This window comes from Leptonychotes weddellii, chromosome 4 (genome assembly GCF_054177405.1).
Source record: "Leptonychotes weddellii isolate Sample4059 chromosome 4, ASM5417740v2, whole genome shotgun sequence".
NCBI lineage: Eukaryota > Metazoa > Chordata > Mammalia > Carnivora > Phocidae > Leptonychotes > Leptonychotes weddellii.
In genome coordinates this window covers 19,792,498-19,816,057 of record NC_138372.1, presented here as the reverse complement: position 1 = coordinate 19,816,057, position 23,560 = coordinate 19,792,498, and the positions used below count along the sequence as shown (strand labels likewise).

General features: G+C 42.5%; 1 protein-coding gene across 4 annotated transcripts; it reads right to left on the bottom strand.

Moving 5' to 3' along the window:
- Positions 1–4,350: 4,350 nt before the first annotated feature.
- Positions 4,351–12,794, bottom strand: MED18 (mediator complex subunit 18). Of its 4 annotated transcripts, none has more exons than XM_081817877.1 (3): positions 12,608–12,794; positions 11,918–12,004; positions 4,351–5,270 (listed from the first exon to the last, which is right to left on the bottom strand). In XM_081817877.1, the coding sequence occupies exons 2-3, from the start codon at positions 11,988–11,990 to the stop codon at positions 4,717–4,719; spliced, it is 627 nt and encodes a 208-aa protein (XP_081674003.1). In that variant the 5' UTR covers positions 11,991–12,004; positions 12,608–12,794; the 3' UTR covers positions 4,351–4,716. The 4 variants fall into 4 exon arrangements, with proteins under 4 accessions (XP_081674003.1, XP_081674004.1, XP_081674002.1 ...); XM_081817878.1 differs by having other exon boundaries at positions 12,616–12,794; XM_081817876.1 differs by having other exon boundaries at positions 11,918–12,060; positions 12,608–12,793.
- Positions 12,795–23,560: the final 10,766 nt, after the last annotated feature.

Here is a 23,560-nt window from a genome sequence, read left to right as displayed (position 1 = left end):
ATGATACAATAAAAAATAATAAAATGAATACGACAGAATAAAGGTCTACGGAAGCTAAAGTCTATTTTGAGGGGGAAATAAAAGTCGGGCTACCTGCCCTACTGGTAGAACTGGCTCTATGACAAAGCCTCAGTAATAAAAACATTGTGTTGCTGGCACTGAAATGAAGAAGAAAACCAGTGGAATAGAATGGAGAGTTTAGATAGAAAGAAAGTATATACATGGGAATTTAATATGTGATAAAGGTGGCTCACAAAGCATTAGAAAGACTGTTTTTTGATGGTGACAGAAAACCAAATTCACCGTATGGAGAAAAAAAAAATCTGGATTTTTACTTGAAACTATGTTAAAGGTGGATTCCGATTAAAGACCTAAGTATCAGAAATTAAAACTATAAAGCTAAAAAGGAAAAACTGTTACCTTTGGGTAAATAAAGATTTCTTAAACGAGACTCAAATCATAATGTCAAAATTTAGGGCATCTGCTTAACTAACAACATCACATCATAGACAAAGTTAACAGGAAGGTGACAGACTGGGAGAAGGAACTGTGACTTTTAAAACAAACATGGAATGTCTAAAATATGTATGTAATTCCTACCAACAAGACAGGAAACCAAATAGAAAAACAGGCAAAGGATATATACACTTTAGTTTCACATACTAAGAAGTCTATACAATGTCATATATAAAAAGGCATATATTTGGGGCGCCTGGGTGGCTCAGTCGTTAAACGTCTGCCTTCGGCTCAGGTCATGTTCCCAGGGTCCTGGGATTGAGCCCCGCATCGGGCTCCCTGCTCAGCAGGAAGCCTGCTTCTCCCTCTCCCACTCCCCCTGCTTGTGTTCCCTCTCTGGCTATCTCTCTCTCTGTCAAATAAATAAATAAAATCTTTAAAAAAAAAAAAAGGCATATATATATTTTTAAAGATTTTATTTATTTATTTGAGAGAGAGAATGAGAGAGAGAGAGCACATGAGAGGGGGGAGGGTCAGAGGGAGAAGCAGACTTCCTGCTGTGCAGGGAGCTGGATGAGGGACTCGATCTTGGGATTCCAGGATCATGACCTGAGCCGAAGGCAGTCGCTTAACCAACTGAGCCACCCAGGCACCCTAAAAAGGCATATTTTTAAAAGGCTCAAATTTGACTTTAACCAGAGAAATGCAAATCAAAACAGCCAAGAGCTGCCACTTGACATCCTCCAAACTAGCCAAATTAGAAAGAGGACCTGGGTATGAATTCTTGTGCTGGTAATAGGAATGCGAAATAGCACAGCCAATCTGAAAAGACACCTGGCAATGTTTGGCAGACTCGAGCATGCTCACAGGTATGGTTCAGAGGAATATTCCACCTCAATCTACAAATTTGTTTATTGTAGCACTTTCTATGGTAATAGAGAGTTGAGGGCAAGCTAGGTTTCCATCCTCAAGGGACTGAATGGGTAAAAAACATGGATGGATGCAAAGTGGAGAGATGTGCCAGAATTCTGGAGTGAGAAGGAGTGGAAATTCAGGCTCCACCATTTACTAATTCTGACTTTGAACAATGGAAATAGAAAATTTGAGTAAATTCTTTGTCTTACTCTCATCTATAAAATGGAGGTTAATAATATCTACCTCATAGGGCTATTGTAAGAAGTATGTGAGTTAAAACATTTAAAGCACCTGCCATGGGGCACCTGGGGTGGCTCAGTCGTTAAGCGTCTGCCTTCGGCGCAGGTCATGGTCCCGGGGTCCTGGGATCGAACCCCGCATCGGGCTCCCTGCTCAGTGGGAAGCCTGCTTCTCCCTCTCCCGCTCCCCCTGCTTGTGTTCCCTCTCTCACTGTGCCTCTCTCTGTCAAATAAATAAATAAAATCTTAAAAAAAAAAAAAAGCACCTGCCAGAGTTAAGCACTACTCAAGTAGTAATACTCCTGTTGATATGAATGCACATGCAAGTTGGAAGTTATGAGATAGGTTTATAGGGGCACCTGGGTGGCTTAGTCATTAAGCGTCTGCCTTCGGCTCAGGTTATGATCCCCCCCGGGATTGAGCCCCCCCCGCATCGGGCTCCCTGCTCAGCAGGAAGCCTACTTCTCCCTCTCCCACTCCCCCTGCTTGCGTTCCCTCTCTTGCTGTCTCTCTCTGTCAAATAAATAAATAAAAATCTATGAGGTAGGTTATATATGGCAACAAGAACATATCACAAAAGCAATGTTATTTTTATTATTTTTATTTTTTTTAAAGATTTTATTTATTTATTCATGAGAGAGAGAGAGAGAGAGGCAGAGGCAGAGGGAGAAGCAGGCTCCCCGCGGAGCAGGGAGCCCAATGCGGGACTCGATCCCAGGACCCTGGGATCATGACCTGAGCTGAAGGCAGACGCTTAACCGACTGAGCCACCCAGGCGTCCCGCAATGTTATTTTTAAAATATATTTATTTTTTTAAAGATCTTATTTATTTGAGAGAGAGAGAGAGAGAGTACACAATTTTTAGCAAACCAAACTTTCTCCAATGTATTAAAAACTCTAGAAGTATTAAAATGAGCAACACATTTATCCCACTAAGAACTGTTACTTAAAAAAAGAAAAATATTGGGGCATCTGGGTGGCTCAGTTGGTTTAATGTCTGACTTTGGCTCATCTGGGTAGCTCAGTTGGTTAAATGTCTGACTCTGGCTCAGGTCATGATCTTGGGGCTCTGGGATCAAGACCCCGTGTTGGGCTCCTCGCTCAGCGGAGAGTCTGCTTCTCCCTCTCCTTCTACTTCTTCCTCTTCCTTTCTCCTTCTTCCTCTGCCTCTTCCCCCACTCGTGTTCACCCTCCCAAAGAAAGAAAAATATTAAATTCAAGTGATAAATGGGAAAAATTTTTATAAAAGCTCTTTATAAATTGATAAGATGAATAATCAATGAAGAAAAGGCAAGTCACATAAGAAAAATGATGTCCAAAAAACATAAAAAATTTCAACCTCACTGATGAGTATTTTAAAAAGAAAACTTGTGGAGTGCCTGGGTGGTTCAGTCATCTGCCTTCAGCTCAGGTCATGATCTCGGGGTCCTGGCATCGAGCCCCATGTCAGGCTCCCTGCTCAGTGGGAAGACTGCTTCTCCCTCTCCCAGTGCCTCTCCCTCAAGCTTTCGCACTCTCTTTCCCAAATAAATAAAATCTTAAAAAAAAAGAAAAAGAAAAAGAAAACTTGGGGCACCTGGCTGGCTCAGCCGGTAGAGTGTGTAGCTCTTGATCTTGGGGTCATAAGTTCAAGCCCCACATTGGGCATAGAATTTACATAAAAAATAAAAGAAAATTCAAACTAGTTACCATTTATCATCAAATGGGAAAAACAAGTTTTCATAGTCACACCCAGTTTTGGCAACATTTTTGGGAACATCATTTACAGCTGGTGGGAGTGAAAACTGGGACATTTCTGGAAGGCATTTGGCAATGCATGGCAGAAGTCTTAAAATAGTGCATACTCTGACTCAGCAGTTCCCTAGAATTTACCCTACAGAATAGTCATAGATGTCAACAATGATTTTACTAAAAGCACTAGCATTACAGAATTTTTTCTTTTTTTTTTTTTAAAGATTTTATCCATTTATCTTAGAGACTCTGAGAGCAAGCATGGGGGCAGGGGGAGGGGCAAAGGGAGAGAGAATCTCAAGCAGATTCTGCATCCAGCAGGGAACCCTACGCGGGGCTCAGTCCCATGACCCCAAGATCACAACCTGAGCTGAAACCAAGAGTCAGATGCTCAACAGACTGAGCCACCCAGGCGGCCCTAGAAGATGTTTATAAAAGCCAAAAATTGGGAACAAACTAAAAATCCCGAAGTAGGAGAATCAATGAAGTTATGGAAAATCCACACAATGGGATACACACAGCAATTATAATTATCAGTATTTACAAATGATCTCTGCTGATTAATATCTGTATAGTTCAGGGAAAGCTAATTAATCTCTGCCTCAATTTCCCTATTTAAATGAGGTTTTTTGTTTTTACAGAAGAACACTATAGCCTAATCTCCTGAAAAGGTGTTAATGAGAGATTAAACAAAAAAAGAAGGGTATAAACCAGTATATACAGAATATTTTATAAAATAAATATATCTCATATATATAAATTTATAAAAATAAAGACTAGAAGGATATATACCAGAATAGAAATACCCTATCTTTTGAATAATAGGATTACAGGTTGTTTTTATTTTTGTCTGTATTTAAAAATTTTTCAACAAACGTGCTACTTTGGTTAAAGGTAACAACTATCACCTCTATCAGAATTAAAACTAAAAACTGCCATTTTTTTCATTCCAACTGGTAGTGAGTCCACCCCAAATTAGTAGGGTGATAAAGAACTGGAATCACAGATGTTTCTCTTCATAGCCTTTATTACCACACAATACACACTCGCAGTCCCTACTTTATAAACCTTATACACAAATAGCAAAACAATTAAAAGATCTTCCTTTCTAAAAGCTAATTTATTCCAGTTTCCTCTCTTTATACAGAGGGACTGGATAGATTCTCTATGTTATCCTAAGCCTTTAATTTGGAAAGGCTGTCACAAAGGTGAACTTGCCCCATGAGGAAAACAGTGTAAAGAACCAGCTAAGTCCTCACTGTCCTCCTTTCTGGGGGAAGAATGTCTGGCTGGCAATGGTGAAATGGGGCATTTATAACATCTTCTTTTTTGTAACAGGTGAGGACAGGCCCCAGTGGCAGACAGACTGTCTTAGTCACATGAGCCTCTTGGGATCTATTTTCTCTAGGTGAACCAGAGGTTTCAGCTGCTCGGCAAAGTTCCTCATGTCATCAGAAACCATGTCCTGCCCAGCTGGTGCAACGACACTCAGTTCCACAAGATAGGAAAGTGACAAGGCCTCAGTGCTGTCTGTGTTTCCTGGGACCAGGATGCGGAAGATCTTATACACCATAATCTTCATGATACCCTTGCGGAACAAGTGACCCTTGGCGACAAACTCATGATCCATGCGGAATCCCATTTCCATCAAGAAGTCAGTGAGGTTCTCAGATGTTGCAATGTCTACACAATTTCGCACCAGGGCATGGCGGTTCTTGTCTCCCATTTCCGGCTGTCCCAGGTAGCGCAGATGCCAGGGTGCCCCTCCCCTATCCATAGAACGCCGGGCCCTTAGAACAAATGGACTAGCCTGCTGGCCCTTAAGGAGGAATACCATCTCATGGTCAAGGAAAGTCTCAGGTTCCATGTTGTCACACAAACCCCGAAGGCGGTGGATGAGGCTTTCCAAACTGTGATCTAAAACACTTCCTGAAGAAGGAAAGAGTACTGTTGAGTCCCATCTTTCACTTTGGGTACTGGGATTAGCAAAAGATTGAAAAAACTTAAATGAAAAACCAAAACAGTTTAGTGCAGTGTTCATAAAGCATAGGTCCTGTACATGAGATGTCAGAGGGGTTATGCTGCCAAGGTACTAGATAACATTTTGAGAAAGTTAATCCCTTTTCAGTTTTTTTTTGCATTGTCTTACAACTAAGAAAGTCTTACTAGAAAGTCTTTAGGCCTTCCCTAAATGCTAATCGCCAACGGGCTCTGGGCTCAGAGGCTTGAACAACCATAGTATCTATCCACAATAATAATAATACTCTTGTCATTTATTTGAAAAATTATCTTCTATTTCCAGCAACACAAGTTTTTCATCTATAGATTATAACATTTCCTTTTTATGTAACATATTTAAGTAAAAGAAAATGAAATGCTCCATAGAAATACACTGATCTTTGTTCTCCTCTAATTCATCCTCCTAGCAGCATCTGACCTGGTTATTAGATTATACCCACCTTGAAATCTATTCTTCCCTTCGCATCTGGGACACAACTCTTCTCTTAGTTCTTCACCTAACTCACTGACCATTCCTTTTAAGTCTACTTTGCTGGGTCTTTCTCATCTTCCCTAAATACTGGAGGACCCTAGGACTCAATCCTGGTCCTCTTTATCAACAATCTCTTCCTCCCAAGGTGACCTAATTTGGTGCTATGGCTTCAAATATCATTTATGCCCTGAGGACTCCCACATTTATCTCATGAACTACAGACTCATATATCCAACTGTCTCCTCAGCTTCTCCACTTGGATGCCTAACAGACATCTTCATCTTCCTATGTTCAGTATCCAACTGTTGGCTTTTCCTCCACAATCTTATTCCTCCTGCAGTCTTCTCCATCACAGTAAATGGAAACTCTCTGCTTCTAGTTGCCCAGGCTCCAAACCATAGAATCATCCTGACTCCTTTCTTTCCCCCATATCCTATATCCAATCCATACTTTTAAAATATATGCAGAATCCAACCACTTCCCACTTCCTCACTCATTTCCATCTAGTCCAAGTCTCCCTCATTTCTTGCCTGGTTTTTGCAATAGCCTGCTTCTAACCTTGCCTGCTTCTTCTCTTTTCCATACACCAACCAAGTGGTCTTTTAGAATATATAGGCAGATAATGACACTCCTCTCCTCAGAACCCTCCAATGGCTTCCTGTGTCATTCAGAATAAATCCCAAAGTCTTTACCATTGTCTACAAGGCCCTATACATTGTGGTCTCTGCTACCAGTCCAACATCATTTCCTTCTACTATCTCCCTAGATCACTCTCTCCAGCCACAGTGATCTTCCTGTTGTTTCCTGAAAATGCCAAGTATTTGATAAAGTATTTCTCTTCAGGGCCTCTTCCCTTAGTCCTACACTTAGAAAATTTTCCTCACCAGTATCTGCATGCCTCGCCCCATCACTTTCTTCAGGTCTTTGCTCAAGTATCACTTTATCAGAGAGGTCTTTTCTGATCACCCTAAATAAGACAGTACATCTCCCTCCAATCTCTTTCCACCTCCCTGCTTGAGTTTTCTTTAGCATTATCACCTCAATTCTTTAGTCATCTTTCAATGTTATCAATTGTATATTGATACTTTACTCATCTTTCTTCCTCCACTGCTGATACTCCAATGCTAGGAACATATTCAAATATGTACTGAATAAATCTGTTAAAATAAATAAGAGTATATATTGTTACTATGGTAAATATTGACAGTGAGACTCAAAGGACTGAATTTTTGGAAATGGGGAACGTTGTAGGAAAAGCAACAGATCAGATCCCAGTAATCATAGGACAGAAGATCATGGGAGCAGGGAACAAGTCCTACATTCAATACATTGTACCCTACATTCAGGACAGTATCAGACATGTGTTTGTTCATTTCTCATTTTTTTTTTTTAAAGATTTTATTTATTTGGCAGAGAGAGGCACAGCGAGAGAGGGAACACAAGCAGGGGAATGGGAGAGGGAGAAGCAGGCTCCCCGCCAAGCAGGGAGCCCGATGCAGGGCTCGATCCCAGGACCCCGGGATCATGACCTGAGCCGAAGGCAGATGCTTAACGACTGAGCCACCCAGTCACCTCCTCAAACATTTTTTTAAAAGATTTTATTTATTTATTGCACAGAGAGAGAGAGAGAGAGCACGAGCAGGGGGAGTGGCAGGCAGAGGGAGAGGGAGAAGCAGGTTCCCCGCCAAGCAGGGAGCCTGATATGGGGCTCGATCCCAGGACCCTGGGATCATGACCTGAGGTGAAGGCAGATGCTTAACGGACTGAGCCACCCAGGCGACCCCGTTTCTCAAACATTTGAGGAGCTTTGTGAGTGTTGGTTCATTTAACCTATACTTCTTGAATGCTATTCTAGGCACTATGCTAGGAAGTAGGGGTCCATGCTCTAATGGAGATTACACTTTAGTGGGGGAACCACAAAATAAGTAAGTAAATAAACAGAAATACAAGGAAATAAAAGGGAGATGGGATAGAGAGCAATTGGTGGGGGTGGAGAAGAGAAGACCTCTCTGAGGAGCTGGAGTCAGAGAAGGTCTCCTTAAGGGTATGCAACTGAGCTGAAAACTGAAGGATCAAAATGAGATGGTTATTTGAAGAGGTGGAGAAAAGTACTGGGCCAGAGGGATCATCAAGTGCTAACGCACAGAGGCAGGAAAGGGCCTGGGGAATTAAAGAAAATGGAAAGGTATCAGTGTGCTTGAAGTGCTGTGAGCGAGAAGGAAGATGAGAATGAAGTGAGGATTTGGCCTGGGCCACAGCAGTGTAGGACTGACATACAGTCCATGGTGAAGGTGGACAGCTATGTGTGCCACACTTTATTTTCAACAAAACAGGGAACGACAAGACTGGATTTACATTTTCAAAGGATCATTCCAGGAACACTGGTATGGACTCCTCATCAAGACAATTGCATGATACTTGATTGCATCCTGTTTACAAAGTACATTTTGGGGACAATAGGGGAGAAACTTTTGAATATGGACTAGATGTTAGGTGATATCAGAATATATTATTAATTTTCTTAAGATAATAATGATAGTATTAAGGTTATGAAGAAAAATATCCTTGTTTTTTAGAGTTGCATACTGAAGAGTTTAGAGGTAAAATGTTAACGAGGTCATAAAATTTTCTTTAAGAACAGCAAAAGAGGGGTGCCTGGCTGGCTCAGTCGGTGGAGCAGGTGACTCCTGATCTTGGGGCTGTAAGTTTTGAGCTCAACGTTGGGTGTAGGGATTACGTAAATATACAATCTTAAGGGGCACCTGAATGGCTTGGTCAGTTAAGCGTCTGACTCCTGATTTGGGCTCAAGTCATGATCTCAGGGCTCTGAGATCAAGCCCTGCGCTGGGCTCTGTGCTGGGAGTGGAGCCTGCTTAAGATTCTCTCTCTCCCTCTTCTTCTTCCTCCCTCCCTCCCCTCCCTCTCTTAAAAAAAATATCTTAAAAAAAAAAAGAACAGCGAAAGAAAAAAGATGAAGCAAATATGGCAAAATGATACAAACTGAGGGCGCCTGGGTGGCTCATTCGTTAAGCGTCTGCCTTTGTCTCAGGTCATGATCCCAGGTCCTGGGATCAAATAAATAAATAAAATCTTTAAAAAAAGATGACCTGAGCCGAAGGCAGACACTTAACTGAGCCACCCAGGCGCCCCTAAATAAATAAAATCTTTAAAAAAAATGATACAAACTGAAATCTAGACGATGGAAATGGACTGTTCACTATATTAGTCTCTATTTATGTTTGAATTTTTAAATAGTAAAATAATTTTTTAAAAAGATGACTACTAGGGATGCCTGGTAGGTCCCCTGCAGCAGGTACTCCTTCATATTAATGGTGCCTCCAGTGACAGGCATCATGGTGACTGCAGGTGCCTCCATTGTGTCTGATTAAGCTGAAGACAACAGAACTGGTTTCCAAGTCCCCAGTCAAGTAAAGCACAAGAAACACCTGAAGAAGTGTTACATTGTTACCAGGCTCAGTTGGTAGAGCATGCAACTCTTTTTTTTTTTTTAAGATTTATTTATTTATTTGAGAGAGAGCATGCATGGAGAGGGGCAGAGGGAGAGGGAGAGAAGCAGACTCTCCACTGAGCACAGAGGCTGACATGGGGCTTGATTCCATGACCCTGAGATCAGGACCCGAGCTGAAATCAACAGTCGGACGCTCAACCAACTGAGCCACCCAGGCACCCCGAGCATGCAACTCTTGATCTGAGGTCCTGAGTTCAAGCCCCACGTCGGAGGCACAAAGTTTACTTAATAATAATAATAAAAAAATAAAAAGATAACTACCTGTTGGTGTGGGAAGAGACAGAAGTGGAAACAATGTAATAAGTAAAAGGTTACTAAAGTAGTTTTTGGTTTTTTTTTTAAAGATTTTATTTATTTTTCAACAGAGAGAGAGAGACAGCGAGAGAGGGAACACAAGCAGGGCGAGTGGGAGAGGGAGAAGCAGGCTTCCCGCTGAGCAGGGAGCCTGAGGGGGGACTCGATCCCAGGACCCTGGGATCATGACCTGAGCTGAAGGCAGACGCTTAACGACTGAGCCACCCAGGCGCCCCACTAAAGTAGTTCAAGTGGGGGATGATAACCAGGGTGTGGCACTGCAGGTGGATAAAATACATATTTAAAATACATGTTGGAAGGGCGCCTGGGTGGCTCAGTCGGTTGAGTGTCTGCCTTCGGCTCAGGTCGTGATCCCAGAGTCCTGGGATCGAGCCCCCCCCTCAGGCTCCCTGCTGAGCAGGGAGTCTGCTTCTCCCTCTCCCTCTCCCTCTGCCTGCCGCTCTGCCTACCTGTGCTATCTCTCTGTCAAATAAATAACTAAAATCTTTAAACAAAAAATAAAAAAATAAAATACATGTTGGAGGGGCGCCTGGGTGGCTCAGTCGTTAAGCGTCTGCCTTTGGCTCAGGTCATGATCCCAGGGTCCTGGGATCGAGCCCCACGTCGGGCTCCCTGCTCCGCAAGAGGCCTGCTTCTCCCTCTCCCACTCCCCCTGCTTGTGTTCCCTCTCTCACTGTGTCTCTCTCTGTCAAATAAATAAATAAAAATCTTAAAAAAAAAACAAAACATGTTGGAAGTAAAATGAATAGGACTTAGAGATGGACTAAATGTGGGGGTAAAGTGAAAAGCAGATATTGACTCCTAAATGCTTGGTTCATGCAACTGGTGAATGATAGTGGCACTTACTGGGTTGGGAAAGACTGGAGAGGTAGCTTAAGAAGTGAAAATTAATAACCTAATGTTGTTCATATTAAGTTACTAAATGGATGATCTGAATTAAAGTCTAAACTCTTCCACAGGGGCGCCTGGGTAGCTCAGTGGGTTAGGCATCTGCCTTCAGCTCGGGTCATTATCCCAGAGTCCTGGGATCAAGCCCTCTGTGGGGCTCCTTGCTCAGCAGGGGGCCTGCTTCTCCCTCTCCCTCTGCCTGCAGCTCCCCCTGCTTGTGCTCTCTCTCTCCCTATCTCTCTCTGTCAAATAAATAAACAAAATCTTAAAAAAAAAACAACAACAAAAAACAACTCTTCCACAAAACATTATATGACCTCCTGAAAATCACTACCCTCTCTGGATCTTGAGTTTTCTCATCTGGGCAAGTTACTTTACTTGTTTCCTTTTTTAAAAATTTACATTCCTTTTATTTTCTTTTATTTAACCGACTGAGCCTCCCCCCCACTTTACCTGTTTCCTGATCTATAAGATAGAACTAACAACAGTATCATAGAATTCTTATATGATCCAGTAATCTCACTTCTGGGCATATATCGAAAATTCAAAGGAGGATCTTTAAGAGGTATTTGCACACCCATGTTTGCTGCAGCAATATTCATGATGACCAAGAGGTGAACCCAAATGACAGATAAATAAAGAAAATGTAGTATATACATAAATGGAATGTTATTCAGCTTTAAAAAGGGGGATCCTGTCATATGCTACAATAGGGATGAACCTTGAGGACATTATGCTAAGTAAAACAAGCCAGTCATAAAAATACAAACACTGTATGATTCCACTCATGAAATATCTAGAGAAGTCAAAAACAGAAACAAAGTAGAAAGGTGGTTGCCAAGAGCTGAGGGGAGGGGAAAGGAGCAATTAGTGTTTAATGGGTATAGAGTTTCACTTCTGTAAGATGAAAAAGTTCTAGAGATCAGTTATACAACAATGTGAATATAATTAACACTAGTGAACTGTACACTTAATTTCTTTTTTTTAAATATTTTATCTATTTGAGAGAGAGAGAATGAGAGACAGAGAGCACGAGAGGGAAGAGGGTCAGAGGGAGAAGCAGACCCCCCGCTGAGCAGGGAGCCTGATGCGGGACTCCATCCCGGGACTCCAGGATCACGACCTGAGCCGAAGGCAGTCGCCCAACCAACTGAGCCACCCAGGCGCCCAACTGTACACTTAATTTAATGTTATGTGTTTGTGACCATAATTAACGTTTAAATTTTTTAAAAAAATTGTTGTCTTTTGAGTGCCAGAAATCATGCAGGCTACCTTTGTATAACAGCCTCTCATCCCAACAGATGATGAACAGAAAGAGGAAAACAGGTCATCCAAGTTGCCTGGTTCACTTACCCTGCAGCAGGTACTCCATCATATTAATGGTGCCTCCAGTGACAGGCATCATGGTGACTGGAGGTGCCTCCATGGTGTCTGATTAAGCTGAAGACAAAAGAACTGGTTTCAGAGTCCCCAGTCAAGTAAAGCAGAAGAAACACCTGGAGAAGTGTTACATTGTGAATACATTAGAGGGGCAGAGAAACAACAGATCTGCTTGTGTCATTCATCCATTCAAACTTCTTGAGTAACTGCTATAGGCCAGTTTCAGGAACTGATGATACATATGTATAAAAAGGAGTCGTGGTCATGGAGTTACAGCATAATCTTCTAGTTTCAATGTCTGAAACCTCTACAAGTTTTCTGTGCAATCTTGAGGAAGTCATCAAAACTGAGACTCAATGTCCTCCTTATAAAATGGGGCCAACGATATTTAACCCCCAAGACTTTGTGGCTTGGACATGTAATAACATTCAGAACTGAAAGGTGACTTGAGACTTTGTCTACTCTTCCATTTATAGATAAAGATACTGAGACTCGGAGAGGGGCCCAAGGACACACAGCAAGTCAGTGGCAGAGCTTGAATCAATCTAAAATTTGGGCATTCCGCCTCTCTGAAAACGCCTTTCAAAGAGAGGGTGGCGAAAGCGTGAGGTTCTTTTAAAAGGATGGTTTAGGTCCCCTTTGGCCAACATCAAAGACACATACCCACTTACACTAGAAACACGCCTCCGAGCGCACTCTAGTCTCTTCTCGTAAAGTGGGTAATATATCCACCCCACCACCTCGGAGATTTTAGAAACAATGATCCCCCAAGCCCTAACGTTAAAGCCCTCTGGAGAGCGCAACACCGCCTTCTCGTCTTTCCACTTCCGGCAAGAAACGGACGTCACGTAAATCTTCGCTGGTGCCCCGCGACGTAAGGGTGCCGAGAAGGGATAAAATCCCCCTCTTTGCAGCCTCGCAAACAGAAGCGCATGCGCGGGACGGAAAACGCTGTATGGAAGATGGCGGCCTCCCTTGGAGGGTCCCCTGAGATTTACCGGGCGGCTTGACGTCATAGGCCGTCCTCTAGGAAAACATTTTTTTCAAGTTTGACGATCTGGAATGTTTTTGTCTAGGAAATCTCTTGAAACCGACAGGGGCAATAGAAAGCCTGGGTCAGGGAGTTGCGGAAAACAGGGAAGGGGAGACTTACAAAACGGACTTTTTGTTGGATACCTAAGAGTGAAAAGACACACTTTACTGCGAAGCATAATGTTCTGAACAATTAGGAACTCAGCAATACACTGAATATTTGTTCACCTTACTGTATATGTTTTACTTAATTTGAAAATATAGGGAGATAAGTAAATTCAACAAATGTTTATTGAACGCTGCTAATATTTGTCAAGCATATAAGGTGCGGACAAAGTGAAGACTAGAGTGAAGTGAATGAGGTACTCTCCTGGAGTGAAAAAATTAAAGGGACACCAGAAACTCAGTGGCTAAGATAAATACTATTTTAATGCAGTATTTTACAAATTTAATGCAAAAAATACTTAATGAACAATATATCAAAATTTTATTTATTTTTTAAAGATTTTATTTATTTGGACAGAGAGAGAGACACATCGAGAGAGGGAACACAAGTTCCGGGGGTGGGAGAGGGAGAAGCAGGCCTCCCGCGGAGCAGGGAGCCCGAGTCGGGTCTCGATCCCAGGACCCCGGGATCATGACCTGAGCTGAAGGCAGACGCTTAAGGAACTGAGCCACCCAGGTGCCCCTCAATATATCAAAATTTTAAATTTGACCCTCACGGCAGCTCTATGAGCTAAGTACAATTATTACTCTAATTTTACTAATGGGGAAACCCAGGCAATGAGTTGTTAAATAACGTGCAAAGGAGCGGAGAGGCTGTAATACCAATGTCAGCCGTTGACTTTAAAGCCCTCTGTCTTAATTACTGTACTGTACTGTCACTTCTAGCTCTAGTTCCCTTGCTGTGACTTACACTACCTCCCATTCATTTTTTTAGTATTGAACATTCCCTGAAAGTCTAGACTGTTCTAGACATTTTGTTAGCTGTTAGCTCCATCTCTACCCTCAAAAGTGTTTATAGGTAGGTTGTGGGAATCAGAGGGTTAAACTAAGGAGTCTGTACCACCTAATTTGATTCAATAGGAAAATGAGGTATCAATAGCTCAACCTCTTTGGAAGCAAGCAGGACACTTGGTCCATCTTAGGGGCATCAGTGAAGGATTCCTGGAAAGGGTAATTAATGCCTACTTGAAGGATCAATGGATGTTAGACAAAGAAGGGAGAAAAGGGAATTTCAGGTGAAGGGAACAGCATGTTCAAAAGGATACTGAGTTAAATAGAATTAGAGTATAGAATATGAGGTTAGTGGCCGAAACAAATGAGTCTGGGGAAGGAATAAGGCCCAGACCCTGGAGGACTTTGTGTGCTAGACTTAAAGAACATTTGTGAGCTAAAAGATCACTCTGGCTGCAGTGTGGAGAAAAGCTTGAGAACGGAGAACCTGGAGAAAGAAGACCAGTTTAGGAGCTTTGGCACAACTTGAGCTGAGAGATAATTATAGGACAAAAGACAGATTTTAAAAATACGGAAGAGAATGATTTGATGACTAACCAGAGCTAAAGATAGAAGGAGTCACAGGTGTCTAGATGTCTACCTTGGGTGGCCATGGTAGTGCTTTTTTCTGAGCTAGGAAACACAAAGCAGTGTGGGTGAGGCAGGAAAGATGAGTTCATATGCAGATACATTGAGCATGGGGTGTTTATGAAACACCCAAGTGCTAGTGCCCAGAGTTCAGAGGAGAGAGAGCTGATCTGGATGGAGGTAGACCTTTCAGAGTCAGAGCCTCATAGATGATAGCTAAAGACATGAGAATAAATGAGATCACCCTGAAAGTGTGTAGAACATGAACCTTGCACAGGACTCTGATAGTTATTAAGTCCGCATATACCCCAAGCCTTAGGATGTGCCTCCTGATCAGTCTGGTGTTTCACAATGTTGGGCAGAGTGACAAGCTTTCAGTGCTATACTGACTGGAGGAAATTGTAAAATTGCTGTCCCTCTTTTTTCCTACACAGACACTAACTTCAGAATGGAAAGTCCAGTGAATTATGGGTCCTTTGAGGCACCATAGTATTTATTCAAATTTTAGCTGGCATTTCAAAGTAGAGTTAAATTAAAAAAAAAAAAAAGATGGACTGGAAATGGGTGAACAAAATGGTAAAACTTGGACAAAGCGTAGAAGTTAGAGGGATGGATTTTTCTGATAAGGATGTGAGTCCTAGAGCCCAGAATGGGGCTCACTTCTGTCCTCTGCCACTATCCAGCTGTGCAACCTTGGGCAACTCACTTCCCCTCTCTGGGCCTCAGGTTCCGTTTTTGTGAAATAGAGCTAAAAATAGTACTTTTTAAGGTGGAATTGGCAAAAATAAAAAGATGTTTATGAAACACTTGGCATAGTGCCTGGCTTATTGTAAGCAATCAATAAATGGTAACTATTATTGATATTATATCTTGTATCTCATTTGTACAAGCACATTCTATCTTACTGAATATATTTTATGTTTGCCTCATCTCCCTGGTACAGATTGTAAACATCCTGACGGGAAGAATCATTATTTTCTGTACATATGTGTGTCTTAGCTTGGGCTGCTGTAACAAAATGCCATCAGCTGGGTGGTGTATAAACAACAGAAATTTTTCATAGTTCTGGAGTCTGGAAGTGTGACATTAGAGTACCAGCATGGTTGGGTTCTGGTGAGAGCCCACTTCTGGGTTGCACTTGATGACTTCTTGTAGCCTTACGTGGTGAAGAGCAAAGCAAGGGAAACTTCTCAGGACTTTTATAAGAACATCAATTCCATTCATGAGGGCATTTCCATCATGACGTCCTCTAATCCTAAGTATTCCTAGTACTATTCCCAAAGGCCCCTCTTCCTAGTACTACTATCACATTGGAGGGTAGGCTTTCAACATATGAATTTGGGCGGGGGGACACAAGCATTCTGTCCATAATAATGTACTTTATATGTAGTAGGCATTCAAAAATTTTGTTGAACACATCACAATAGCTACCGATTATCTAACTATTGCTATACACCAACAACTTGACACTATATGTGTGTAGATATGGCAAATACTGCTAAAATGTAGATATCACCATCTCCACTTACAGAGGAGAAAAAGAAGTTCAGAGAAGTCAGGTGATGGGCGCCTGGGTGGCTCAATTGTTAAGCGTCTGCCTTCAGCTCAGGTCATGATCCCAGGGTCCTGGGATTGAGTCCCACGTCGGGCTCCCTGCTCAGTGGGAAGACTGCTTCTCCCTCTCCCACTCCCCCTGCTTGTGTTCCCTCTCTTGCTGTCTCTCTCTGTTGAAAAATAAATAAAATCTTTAAAAAAAAAAAAGAGAGAGGTCAGGTGACTTGCCCAAAGTCAAATGCCAGCAAACAGTAGAACTCATTCAAATTCAGTTCTTTCTGACACCAAGCCTATCTTTTTATCATACTTCCTTCTGAATCCCTGGGCTCTTTCTCCACGGTGAATTTCCCTAATTATTACAGTTAGTGGCCTCAAACGAGGAGAAAAGTTCATACATTAATGCTTCCCAGCCAGTCATTAGACTGGGCTCAAAGGATGAGGACCAGTTCTTGAGCAGTCTTCATCAGGACAGCAGACCATCAACATGAATTGCAAGGTACATGGACCCATACATAATTCCTTTATCAGCTCTCTGAGTGGCTTGATGGGAATTAAGGTAGATCTACACCACCATTATATGCAATGCTAGGCCCTCAATCTTAGTGTTATAAACTAATATTACCCAGGAATGTCCTGACATTTATTGGCTGCTTCCTATATGCATAGCCCTGTGGGAGAGGTGTAACCATTGCATTTCAACCTAATTAACTCCAGCATCCTCACCAGTTCATGTCATTCCTCCACTCTGAGTTAAATCAAAAGTCCTCCTATGCCTACATGATCTGCCCCCATCACCTGTTACCTCTTCGACCATATTCCAACCATCCCCATCTGTGCCTGCCCCCCCACCCCCATCCACTCAGCTCTAGCCACGTTCTTCTCCTTGCTTTTGCTTGAACACGTCAAGGATACTCCCATCTTAAGTCTTTTGCAAATGCTGTGCAGTCCGCCTCTCCCATTTCCTGCTGTATTTTTCTTCATAGCACATTTGACTAGGTGACATACTGCCTACTTACCAATTTGTTTATCTCCCCCACCCCACCCCGTTAAAATCATAAGCTCCACAAAAGCAGGGCTTTGTTTTATTTGCTGCAGTATCCCCAGCTCTGGGAATAATGCCTGGCACAGCATAGGTACTTGATAAATACTGTTTTTGTTGACAGAATGAATAGTAGAGAACAGAGGTTAGCAGAGGGATTATTAAATGATTTTCTTGGTCTCCTATATTTAGTCAGCATTGGATTTGGGGGTGGGAAACCGAAGTCCTTAAATTCCAGGCTGGGGACACTGCACTCTTCCTCCAGTATGTGCTGTCCAGTGTGGCAGCCACTGGAAATCTACCTAGTTCAAATTGAGACACGCTATACGTGTAAGATACACATCAGGTTATGAAGCCTTACTATGAGAAAAATGTGTAATATCCCAATAGTTTTTTATTGATTACATGTTGAAATGACATTTTGGGTATTTAGGATTTAATATAATATGTTATTAAATTTAATTTCCACCTGTTTGGGGGCACCTGGGTGGCTCAGTCAGTGAAGCATCTGCCTTCAGCTCAGGTCATGATCCCAGGGTCCTGGGATTGAGCCCCGCATCCGGCTCCTTGCTCAGTGGGGAGTCCGCTTCTCCCTCTCCCTCTGCCGCTCCCCCTACTTGTGCTCTCTCCATCTTTTGTCAAATAAATAAATAAAATCTTTTAAAAAAATTTCCACCTGTTTTTTATTACTTCTAAAAATGTGACTACTATTTTACATTATATATTGGCTAATATTATATTTCAATTGGACAGCACTGCTATAGGATCTAGATTTGAAAGTGTGGCTTCAGAGCCAGACAGATCTAGACTCGAATCCTGGATATTGCTTATGTAGCCTTAGGCAAGTCATTTAACTTGTTAGGCCTTTGGCAGTGCCTGACACATACTGTGTGTTATACGTATGCAATGAATCAGAGCTATTATTAGGAGAATGGTTTAGGAATGGTTTAGGAACTGGGGAATGTTTAATTTGGAAAAAACTTGAGAAGGGTGGAATGTAACATCTGTCTTAAATATATGAAATTATAAGGCCAGCAAGGAGAGCGTGGAGAAGAAGAGGAAGGGAGTATCTGACATTTATTGAGCATCAGGTACCAGAGACTTTATACATATTTATCTCATTTAAATCTCACAGTACTTAGGGGCGCCTGGGTGGCTCAGATGGTTAAGCATCTGCCTTCAGCTCAGGTCATGATCCCAGGGTCCTGGAATCGAGTCCCACATCGGGCTCCCTGCTCAGTGGGGAGCCTGCTTCTCCCTCTGCCTCTCTCTCTCTGTCTCTTATGAATAAATAAATAAAATCTTTAAATAAATAAATAAATAAATAAATCTCACAGTACTTAGGGGCGCCTGGGTGGCTCATTGGTTAAGCGTCTGCCTTTGGCTCAGGTCATGATCCCAGGGTCCTGGGATCGAGCCCCTCATCGGGCTCCCTGCTCTGCAGGAGGCCTGCTTCTCCCTTTCCCACTCCCCCTGCTTGTGTTCCCTCTCTCGCTGTGTCTCTCTCTGTCAAATAAATAAAATCTTAAAATCCTAAAATAAACAAACAAACAAACAGATAAATCTCACAGTACTTAAACCCACTTGACTGATGAGGGAGAAGTTAAGTTACTTGCTAATAACTGGTAGAGTCGGGATTAAAACTCAGATCTGTCTGCTTCCAGAGAGCTTGCTTGTTTTTCTAAGCCACTCTGCTCCTAAGAAAAATTTGACTGGGGTTGCCTGAGTGGTTCAGTCAGTTAAGCATCTGCTCAGGTCATGGTCATGGTCCCAGGGTCCTGGGATGGAGCCCGGAGTCGGGCTCTCTGCTCAGCAGGGAGTCTGTTTCTTTGTCTCCCTCTGCCCCTCCCCCTGCCCATGCTCTCTCTCTCTCTCTCAAATAAATAAATAAATAAAATCTTCAAAAAAAAAAAAGAAAAACAAAAATTTGACTACTTTTTGTGTAGTTCCAGAGGACAGGACTAGAAATGCTGGGCAGAAGTTATAGGGAGACAGATTTCAGCTTTATATAAGGAGCACATATAAGGATCATAGTGCTGGTGTCCAGTAATGAAAAGGACTACTTCAATGAGAAAAAAACTCCCTTTCAGTAGAAATATTGAAGCAGCGATTATGGTAGGAAGGATTCTTGCCTGGAGCGGGAGCTTGAACTATTATATCACCTTGATTCTTAGACCCTATCCACTCTAAGTCACAGCTTTTACTTAATAACAGAGTTTCAGGCAATGGAGAAACACCTCCATCTACATGTATAGATGTATTATAAGATAAAGCCTGATAAACATGGACACAAAGTACTTCTTCAAGTTGAAAAATATGGTAGTTGAACCCTATGATTTCATAATTCATAGAGACACCTCGCCTTAGCATTCTTTGCCTTTGGATTTTTTTCATATCATGAAAACAAGAGCATCGTTATTAATAGTAACCACCAACAGCAAACACCCAATGACAAATAATAAATGATACAATTCTTGCTCTTCAGGAGTTTGATTTGCTGAGAGTCTGGTAAAACATCCCAGGTTATTTTGTGTGTAGTAATCTCCACCAGCTGCTGACTCAAGAGCTCACCTCCCTACCCCACCCCTGTATGACAGGCAGCATCAACCATTTCATCCTCTTAATCTCAAGGCGGGGACCTAAGAAAGTCTGTTGCAGAAGGGTAATTGGCCTATTTACCTGCTCCTTTCCCCTTAGCCCAGCCAACCTAAACCCGGTCTCCGGTTGACCAGGTGTTGAGGTGCCTCGAGGGGATAAGCTATAATAGTTAATGTATTACATGTTTCCATAAAAGATTAAAGATTAGCCATATTTTAGCTGAACTGTAACTGTCTGTTTGGGTTTCTCCTTCCCAGGTCTGTCTGGGGGAGTCAGTGTGGTTTCTGCCTGAGGATAATTAACCCACTGGGTTTCGAATTCCCTAGATGGAAGCCCTTTGACAGCTCCCCTTTCGTGCATGCTTACTGGGTATCATACCAGGCTCTGTTGGAAGCACTTTTTATGAGTCTGGATCACTCATTTACTCCTCATACTAGCCTTCAAAAGCAGGTTGTGTTCTTCCAGTCTCATAGCTGCAAGAATTGTTAGCCTGCCATGTGTTCTCTGTAGAAGTAAAAGGGTTTATTTCTGGTCCTCTAAGATTTCATCATCATTAACCCCTTCCTTGGGTCAGAGGGTCATGTACCACCATTTGCACTATCAATTCAAACATTTCCTGGAGGATACTCTGTGTACAGCCCAGAGGATATAAAGAAGCCCAAGGAGACTCCATGGAGAAGCAGAAGGGTGTGGGTTGACACACTCAGGCTTAGGGTTTAAGATGGGCCCTGGAGTCATACTATTTGGGTTAACATTCTATCACTGACAGGGTGCCTGGCTGGCTCAATTGGTAGAACATGCAACTTGTGATCCCAGAGTCATGGGTTTGAGCTCACGTTGGGGGTAGAGTTTACTTTTTTTTTTTTCTCAAAATGTTTTTTTTTTTTTAAGATTTTATTTATTTATTTGACAGAGATAGAGAGCACAAGTAGGCAGAGAGGCAGGCAGAGGGAGAGGGAGAAGCAGGCTCTCCGCTGAGCAGGAAGCCCGATGCAGGACTCGATCCCAGGACCCTGGGATCATGACCTGAGCCGAAGGCAGCCGCTTAACGACTGAGCCACCCAGGCACCTGGGGGTAGAGTTTACTTAAAAAAAATTTTTTTTAATTTTAAATTCTATCACTGTCTAGCCATAAAAGCTTAGGCAAGTTACTTTGCCTCTGTGAACTTCATGTTTTCATCTCTCCAGTGGAGAGAATACTAATACTTTCCTCTAAGGTTGTTATGAACCTGTGACTGATACACTTGGCAGATAGCAAGTATCAATAAAAATTTTAACTAGTCCCAATATCATTGTGGGATTCAGACTCTATCAAACATAGGTTAACAAACAAACACGGGTCACATCTGGACTCAGCTGTATACTGGTGTGTGGCCTTGGGCTGATACTTGATTTCTCTGAGTCTGTTTTTTAATCTCTAAAACAAGGAGACTATCTACATGACGAGATTGCTATGAAAAGTATAGATGATATATACCCATATAGATATATGGTACTGGTGCTTAGCATGTAATAGGTGTTTTCAGACACTGCTTTCAAGTAGCCTGGCTGAGGAGGCAGGGCATAAACATTAAAAAGAGAACCAGTGAGGGGCTCCTGGGTGGCTTAGTCAGTTAAGCATCTGACTCTTGATTTCGGCTCAGGTCATAATTTCAGGGTCATAGGATCAAGCCCTGTGTCAGACTCTGCACTGGGCATGGAACCTGCTTAAGATTCCCTCTCTCTTGGGGCACCTGGGTGGCTCAGTGTGTTAAACGTCTGCCTTCTGCTCAGGTCATGATCCCAGGTTCCTGGGATCGAGCCCTGCACCAGGTTTCCTGCTCAGCGGGGAGACTGTTTCTCCCTCTCCCTCTGCTGCTCCCCCTACTTGTTCTCTCTCTCTTTGTAAAATAAATAAATAAAATCTTAAAAAAAAAAAGATTCCCTCTCTCTCTCTCTATCTTTTTTTTTTTTTTAGAGCGGGAGGGGGGAGGGGCAGAGAGAGAGAGAGAACTTATGAAAAGAAAATTTTAAGGAGAATTGGTATGTCTCTGTATGGACACAGCAAGGCAAACTGTGGCATACCATTCAGTCAACACTTACTGGTGGGCCCCAGGCATTGTTCTGGGCTCTTGGAATATAGGAAATGCAGGATTCCTCCCCTGACAGACTCTACATTTTAGTGGAAAGAAATAATAAGGAATTGTGTTTGATTGGCTTTTCCGCTTACTCTTAGGGTTCTTTCTTCCCATTTCCTTGTGTGAAGGAGTGAGAATGTTGCAATGTAAAAAATCATCATGGCAGAGAAAAGCTGAGAATAAGCAAAGGAGGAAGTGGGCACAGGGTCCTTTGTAATGACTAAGTTAACCAGAGAGCTAATTCCCAACACTGTTGTTCTTCCTGCTTGTTGATTGCTCTCATTTGTTTGTTTATAGTGAATGGAATTATATCAATTGGCAATTATGCACCAAAACCCCATAGAAAGTCCCACCTTGGCATTCTCGGCAAATGCAAGAATGGTTGAGGACTCAGATCCCAGCTCCGACTATAGTGAGAAAAAGAGAACTAGGATAACTCTTAATGGTTCACATGAGTATAAAGATCCTCATTTCACCAAGTGCTTTTAATTCATTTCAGTCCATTCCCCCACCATCAGTAGTTAGAGATAGGAGGAAAGGCAGTGTAACAAAGGACAAAGAGGCAGACATACCTCATCTAGGCTGAGATGCCAGCTGCCAACTCCAGCTTCTATCAGCTGGGTGACCTCAAGCAGTGACATACTCTCCTACAAGCCACTATGAAGATAAAAGGAAATGTACATGACATATCTAGCACAGTGGTATGTGCTGTGACTGGGTTGCTGGTATTATGGCCATCCCGATTTTACAGATGTAGACATGGCTCAATGGAAATCATGAAAAAATTGAGAGCTGAGACTTTCTGAGAAATCTCCAAGTTGGAAGAATTTTTCATTGCTGTTGTCTGTTCTTCCCCCAGAAAAGGCAAGAGTGAGCTGTGCAGGGAATGGAGACCATGCTAAAGGGGTGACTTAGGGAAAGATATTCTCACACGAAATCATAGGCTCATAGACCTAAAAGTGAGCTTTCCGACTCATCAGTTCAGCTCCCTCTCCCTCACCGGACAGAACATATGGGGAAACCAAGCTCCAAGGAACAGAAGGGACTTGCCTAAATGACTCAGCACAGAATGGCAAGCCCGAAACAGTAGCTAGACTTTTCTCTTACTATTTCCTTCTGAACCCAAGCTCGTTAATCGTACAGACTTGCAGTCAATTCTTAACCCTGCACTAACTAGCTGTGTGATATAACATCTCTAATGTCCAGAATCTGCATTTGTAAAATGAAATAATAGCATCTACTTCACTGGTTTGCTGTGAATATTAAATTATAGAGTGCACAATAATTTAAATATGTATACATTTCCCATTTTACAGATGAGGAACTGAGACTTGCTGAAATTTCCCTTAGTTCTCTTTGGTCAAAGAGAGAGCCTAGAAGAATTGAAGAACTCTGGCTGAATACTGGGTGGGCATAGGGTGAGCCAAGATCTCCTTCTACCTGTCACTGGAAGCCACCTTTCTGTCCAGGAGCTCAGGAAGACACTAGACACCTGGAGTGACCTTCCCTGTTCCTGCCACCTCAATGCACAAACAGGTTGTGAAACAGCTGGGCAGTGACTCAGCTTGGGGGCCTGTTCTGCTGGTCAGCGCGGGCAGGCTGGGGCTGTTTGGTTGAGCCTTGAAAGGACATCATGTCTAACAAACACATTGCCTGTCAAAGCCCTGACGGGGGTGCCAAGCAGAGACTGTG

Bases quoted from the DNA above. Each gene is read 5' to 3' on its own strand.
- MED18 (XM_081817877.1), bottom strand. From the start codon at position 11,990: ATGGAGGCACCTCCAGTCACCATGATGCCTGTCACTGGAGGCACCATT. The intron at 5,271-11,917 runs GTAAGTGAACCA...TTCCTTCTTCAG, and splicing joins GATGGAGTACCTGCTGCAGG to GAAGTGTTTTAGATCACAGT.